Source organism: Symphalangus syndactylus, chromosome X (assembly GCF_028878055.3).
Source record: "Symphalangus syndactylus isolate Jambi chromosome X, NHGRI_mSymSyn1-v2.1_pri, whole genome shotgun sequence".
In the NCBI taxonomy this organism is placed as follows: domain Eukaryota; kingdom Metazoa; phylum Chordata; class Mammalia; order Primates; family Hylobatidae; genus Symphalangus; species Symphalangus syndactylus.
The window spans coordinates 124366428-124373438 of NC_072447.2; the positions used below are offsets into that span (position 1 = coordinate 124366428).

The following is a 7011-nucleotide window of genomic DNA, read 5'->3' on the forward strand; positions in this document are numbered from 1 at the left end:
GTCACAGGTATACCAGGTTGGCCAGTGCTCAGGCTTTATTGGTGAAAACATCAGGCTGAGCATGCCTGTCACTGGGCCTCTGGGTGGCATAAGCTGGCATTGGCATTAGTTGGTCCAGGTGGGCTGATTCCTGGGGCTCCAGGTAGCTTGCTCAGGTGTTGGCAGTGACAGAAGTGGGCTGGGTGAGTGGCCATATCCTTAGGCCTCTTGGCAGTGGGCGTGGCATGGTGATGGCAGTAACAGTGGCAGGACAATCCTCTGCCTTGCGATTGGTCCTCACTAGTGTTGGCAGTGACTGCAATGGGCTGGGTGGGCTAGTACCCAGGCCTGCATGTGGCATGTGTGAGTGGATGCCTGCTGTGGTAGTAGCATCAGGTTGGGTGGGCTCATTCCCAGGATCCTGGGAAGAGTGCTCTGGTGTTAATGGTGGTTTATGGGGCAGGGCGATTCCCAGACCACCTGATGGCATGTTCAGCACTAGTAGGTGGAATCAGGCTGAGTAGGCCTGTCCTCAGGTCCCTTTTTTTTGTTGGCAATTTTTTGATTACCATTTCAATTTTGCTGTTTGTTACTGATCTGTTCAGAGATTCTATATCTTGCTAGTTTAATCTAGGAGGGTTGTATATTTCCAGGAATTCATCCATCTTTTCTAGGTTTTCTAGTTTATGCTCATAAAGGTGTTCATAGTAGGCTTAAATGATCTTTTTTATTTCTGTGGTATCAGTTGTAATCTCCTGTTTTATTTCTAATTGAGCTTATTGGGATCTTCTCTCTTCTTTTCTTGGTTATCTCACTAATGACCTGTCAATTTTATTTATCTTTACAAAGAACAAGCTTTTTGTTTCATTTATCATTTGTACTTTTTGTTTGTTTCAATTTCATTTAGTTCTTCTCCGATTTTTATTATATCTTTTCTTCTGCTAAGTTTGGGTTTGGATTGTTCTTCTTTCTCCAGTTCCATGAGGTGTGACCTTGGATTGTCTATTTGTGCTCTTTCAGACTTTTTGATGTAGGTATTTAGTGCTATGAACTTTCCTCTTAGCACAGCTTTTGCTGTATCCCAGAGGTTTTGATAGGTTGTGTCACAATTATCATATCAGTTCAAAGAATTGCAAAAATATGGAACCAGCCCAAATGCCCATCAATCAATGAGTGGATAAAGAAAATGTTATATATATATATATATCCCATAGAATATTACTTAGCCATACAAAGGAATGAAATAGTGGCATTCACAGCAACCTGGATGGAATTGGAAACTATTATTCTGAGTGACATAACTCGGGAATGGAAAGCCAAACATTGTACGTTCTCACTCATAATTGGGATCTAAGCTATGAGGATGCAAAGGCATAAGAATGATACGCTGGACTTTGGGGACTTGGGGGAACGGGTGGGTGGTGGCAAGGAATAAAAGACTACATGTTGGGAACAGGGTGCACTGCTCAGGTGATGGGTGCATCAAAATCTCAGAAATCATGACTAAGTAACTTATTCATGTAACCAAACACCATCCGTTCCCCCAAAACCTATTGAAATTAAAAAAAAAAACAAAACACATGCACACGAATGTTCATTGCAGCACTATTCAGAATAGCAAAGACATGGAGTCAACCTAAATGCTCATCAATGACAGGTTGTCCAAAGAAAATGTGATACATATACACCATGGAATACTATGCAGCCATAAAAAAGAATGAGACTGTGTTATTTGCAGGAACATGGATGGAGCAGCAGGCCACTATTCTTAGCATATTTACGCAGGAACAGAAAACCAAATACTGCATGTTCTCACTTATAAGTGGGTGCTAAATGATGAGAACTCATGGACACAAAGAGGGGAGCAACAGACACTGGGACCGAACAGAGGGAGGAGGGTGGGAGGAAGAAGATCAGAAAACATAACAATTGGACTAGGCTTAGTACCTGGGTGACTAAAAAATCTGTACAACATATTTCCGTGTCATGAGTTTACCTATATAATAAACCTACATGTGTACCCCTGAATGTAAATAAAAGTTTTTTAAATTTTAACTGATTATATGTTTAATGTTTATTTTTGGGCTATTCTATTTCATTTGTTTATGTCTGTCCTTACGCTGGTACCACGCTATTTTGATTACTTCAGATTTGTTGTAAGTTTTGAAATCAGGAAATTTGAATCATCCAACATTGTTCTTTTTCAAAATTATTTTGAGTACTCTGAGCCCCTTGAAATTCCATATATATTTTAGAATGGACTTTTTTATTTATACCAAAAACATCATTGGGATCCTGATCGGGATTGCTTTAAATCTATAGATCACTTTTGTGAAGTATTATCCATTTTAATAATTGTAAGTTTTCTAATTCATGAACATGGAATGTCTTCTCATTACTTATGGCTCCTTCAATTTCTTTCAGCAATGTTTTGTATTTTGCAATGTACAAGTCTTTTGCCTCACTGGTTAAATTTATTCCTAAGCACTTTACTCTTCTTGATAGTATTGTAAATTGAATAGTTTTATTAGCTCCCTTTTAGATATTTAATTCATAGCATGTAGGAATATAGTTGATGTTTTTGTGTTTATTTTGTATTCAACAACTTTGTTGAATTTGTATATTACCTCTGTGTGTATGTTTCTCTCTCTCTCTCTCTCTTTCTCTCTGTATATTTGGAGTTTGCTACACATAAGGTCATGCCATATGTGAACAGAGGTAATTTTACTTTTTTTCTGTTTTGTTTTCTTTCTTGCCTAATTCCTCTGATTAGAACTTCTAATACTATGTTGAATACAAGTGGCAAAAGTAGGCATCTTTGCCTTGTTCTTCATAATAACAAATCCTGTGATTTTTAACATGCATTATGTTGTATGTTTTGGCAGCATTGTTGTTTTTCTTGCAAATAATTTAATAGTTTAACTCAAAGCTTCTAGGATGCTTTCATGTTGTTAGGTGAATCATTCCATGACTGCTGAATAAGGAATTTTCCAAGTGAATCTCAGAGATCTGTGTTTTAATAAGTGCTTCAGGTGATTCTGTTGCATACTCAAGTTTGAGAATCATTGTCCAAGGGGCAAAAGCTGCCATTGCCAATTGCTCCTTTTTATCTGAGAGGGGGCAGGATCCCCCTGGTCCAGTTCTTGTGGATGCAACTTATTAAATGAAATAACGCCATGAGTACTCTAGGGCCCAATCTCTGCTTTTTGTTTTGTTCACTCCTGTTTAAAATTTCACTCAGGGCTCTCTTTGGAAGAATTGCACTTACCTTTGCCATCCAGGGCTCAGGTTTCATTTTCTTTGGTTATTCCCCAGGCCAGTACCATTTGCTTTTCACTTTCCAGAAGTTCTGTAAAGATTCTTGATGGTACCCTTTCTTAGCTTTTTTTTTTTTTGTCTTGATATAGTCTTATTCTTCTAAAAAATCTTTTCATTTGTCTCAGTCAGACTTTGATGGAGAGGAGGGGAGATATTGTTTACATCTGTTAAAAATGGCTTTTAAGTTAAATTCTAACTAAGGGTCTATTAGGAAATAAAATTGCCTTCTGACTCCTTTTGATTTATTTTGCAGAATTGCATATATCCAAAGCTCTGGGTAATTATTAAACATTAGAAGTATAGAACAAACAGGCCAGCCAGGCCCGGCGAGGCCGCGGCCGAGGCGGAGGTCCGGCCCAGGGCGCCCTGCCCCCGAAGTCCGTCCTCCCCGTTAGATGGCGCCCGAGGGGAGGGGACAGCCGGACAGGCAGGAAGCTGCGGCTTGAAAGGGCAACCCGCGCCGGACCCTTCCTTCCTAGTCGCGGGGAGTCTGAGAAAGCGCGCCTGTTCCGCGACCATCACGCACCCTCCCTCCGCCTGCGGCCATGTACTGCTACCTGGGCAAAGCGCTGCTGCCGTCCCGGGCCGGGCCCGCTGCCCTGGGCTCGGCGGGGGCCGCGTTGCTGGGCCGGGCCCGCGGACAGCCCGCCGCCGCCCCGCAGCCGGGGCTCGCATTGGCCGCCCGGCGCCACTACAGCGAGGTGGTGGCCGACCGCGAGGACGACCCCAACTTCTTCAAGATGGTGGAGGGCTTCTTCGATCGCGGCGCCAGCATCGTGGAGGACAAGTTGGTGAAGGATCTGAGGACCCGGGAGAGCGAGGAGCAGAAGCGGAACCGGGTGCGCGGCATCCTGCGGATCATCAAGCCCTGCAACCATGTGCTGAGTCTCTCCTTCCCCATCCGGCGCGACGACGGCTCCTGGGAGGTCATCGAAGGCTACCGGGCCCAGCACAGGCAGCACCGCACGCCCTGCAAGGGAGGTATCCGTTACAGCGCTGATGTGAGTGTAGATGAAGTAAAAGCTTTGGCTTCTCTGATGACATACAAGTGTGCAGTGGTTGATGTGCCATTTGGGGGTGCTAAAGCTGGTGTTAAGATCAATCCCAAGAACTATACCGAAAAGGAATTGGAAAAGATCACAAGGAGGTTCACCATGGAGCTGGCAAAGAAGGGCTTTATTGGTCCTGGCATTGATGTGCCTGCTCCAGACATGAACACAGGTGAGCGGGAGATGTCCTGGATCGCTGATACCTATGCCAGCACCATAGGGCACTATGATATTAATGCACACGCCTGTGTTACTGGTAAACCCATCAGCCAAGGGGGAATCCATGGACGCATCTCTGCTACTGGCCGTGGTGTCTTCCATGGGATTGAAAACTTCATCAATGAAGCTTCTCACATGAGCATTTTAGGAATGACACCAGGGTTTGGAGATAAAACGTTTGTTGTTCAGGGATTTGGTAATGTGGGCCTACACTCTATGAGATATTTACATCGTTTTGGTGCTAAATGTATTGCTGTTGGTGAGTCTGATGGGAGTATATGGAATCCAGATGGTATTGACCCAAAGGAACTGGAAGACTTCAAATTGCAACATGGGTCCATTCTGGGCTTCCCCAAGGCAAAGCCCTATGAAGGAAGCATCTTGGAGGCTGACTGTGATATACTGATCCCAGCTGCCAGTGAGAAGCAGTTGACCAAATCCAACGCACCCAGAGTCAAAGCCAAGATCATTGCTGAAGGTGCCAGTGGGCCAACAACTCCAGAAGCTGACAAGATCTTCCTGGAGAGAAACATTATGGTTATTCCAGATCTCTACGTGAATGCTGGAGGAGTGACAGTATCTTACTTTGAGTGGCTGAAGAATCTAAATCATGTCAGCTATGGCCGTTTGACCTTCAAATATGAAAGGGATTCTAACTACCACTTGCTCATGTCTGTTCAAGAGAGTTTAGAAAGAAAATTTGGAAAGCATGGTGGAACTATTCCCATTGTACCCACGGCAGAGTTCCAAGACAGTATATCGGGTGCATCTGAGAAAGACATCGTGCACTCTGCCTTGGCATACACAATGGAGCGTTCTGCCAGGCAAATTATGCGCACAGCCATGAAGTATAACCTGGGATTGGACCTGAGAACAGCTGCCTATGTCAATGCCATTGAGAAAGTCTTCAAAGTGTACAGTGAAGCTGGTGTGACCTTCACATAGATGGATCATGGCTGACTTCCTCACTATCCTCTTCACGTGTAACTTCTGCAGACCTATCACAAGTTTACATGTAACCACAGAAATCCCTTTCTCTCCTGACTCATTAATAATGGATACCATTCTCAACAAGTCAATCCAAATCAGCCCGTTAAGGAGAAAGAAATTAATATACAAGCTGAGTGTGAAAGTAGAAATCACCTACACCAGAGAGCCATTTTGGTATTTTGCCTTTAAATAAAAAGCCTCCTCCATCTGGCTGTGCAGCCTTGCTCTGTGGCTTTTCCCAACACTATCAGTGCTAGTGCTGGGGAAGGGACAGTCAAGAGCAGTCGGTTGCTTACTTGTTTTGCTCTGGATGAGTCTGGGACATGCTGTAACTTTAATACATTTGAGAAGAAGGTGTGTGGCCTTTTCAGAAGGTGGCATGGTCCTCAAGTGAGTTCTTAGTATTTTATATCAGCAAAATAACTCAGTTTTGCAGGTTGCAAACAAATATAAAAGCTGTTTCTGTTTATGAATTTTATTCTTTTAGAATAGAATAAGTACATGCTGCTGTAATCAAATTGCCTTTAATCACGTAACAAGCCTAACCTTGACTCAGTGAATGCCTATAAAGATAATAAATGAAAAAAAACCAGTATTTTTATATCATAAAACAGTTTCATTTATAGCTTATCATTCATGTATTGTTGTCCAGCAAACATTAAAAGCCCTGTGGATAATTAAGTTATCTTCATACCTGCAAAACGGTGGAGGCTATTTTCGTTAAAACTGTCAGAATTTGCTTGTTATAATTATGACACATAGTCCAAAGAATGCAGTAACCTTTTTATCATGTTAACTAATTATTCTCTTTTGAAGATCTATGGTTGACTAATTAAACAATAATTCAAGTAGAGTGTCCCAGAAAAAAACCACTTGGGCTCCCTGTTTGGAGTCTGGCTGGCTCTGAGCATTGCCAATGGCCCCTACTCAGCTGACTTTGTATCCTCTCCTTTTAGAGGCTTTGCATTCTGCATCCAGCTTCACTAACAGTGGGCTGAAACCAACCTTGGGTTGAGTGTTTCATGTGGGAGTTATTTGGCCAGGGCCTTTTGAACAATAGTGTCCCCATGAAGTGCTAGATAATATATGTGTAAGAATCAGCTTTTTTTTTTTTAACTATAACACCCTTCAGAAATTTCTAACTACTTTGTAACTGCATGGCTTAACCTGGTGATAAAAGCAGTTATTAAAAGTCTACATTTTCAAAAAAAATAAAAGAATAGAACAAATAATGGGAACATTGGGTTGACCTTTGCAAATTATCTAGTTTTATTTACCTATTTTACACAGGAGAAGACTGAGAGAAGGGAGGAGTAGCTTGCTGTAGTTCAGACAGCAACTTATTTCAAAGCTGGTGCTAAAACCTAGAGTGAACTGGTACTTCTCCATTTCTGAAGGAAGTGCAGAAGAAACAGAAGCTGAAAGACAACATTTTGGCCTGGACATATTTAACTTA

General features: G+C 42.3%; 1 protein-coding gene across 1 annotated transcript; it reads left to right on the plus strand.

The window, feature by feature from the left end:
- Nucleotides 1-3764: 3764 nt before the first annotated feature.
- LOC129476061 (glutamate dehydrogenase 2, mitochondrial) lies at nt 3765-6750 on the plus strand. The gene has a single exon (XM_055268637.2). The coding sequence runs from the start codon at nt 3843-3845 to the stop codon at nt 5508-5510; it is 1668 nt and encodes a 555-aa protein (XP_055124612.1). The 5' UTR covers nt 3765-3842; the 3' UTR covers nt 5511-6750.
- Nucleotides 6751-7011: the final 261 nt, after the last annotated feature.

Excerpts from the sequence above, each read along its gene's own strand:
- LOC129476061 (XM_055268637.2), top strand. The coding sequence starts at position 3,843 with ATGTACTGCTACCTGGGCAAAGCGCTGCTGCCGTCCCGGGCCGGGCCC.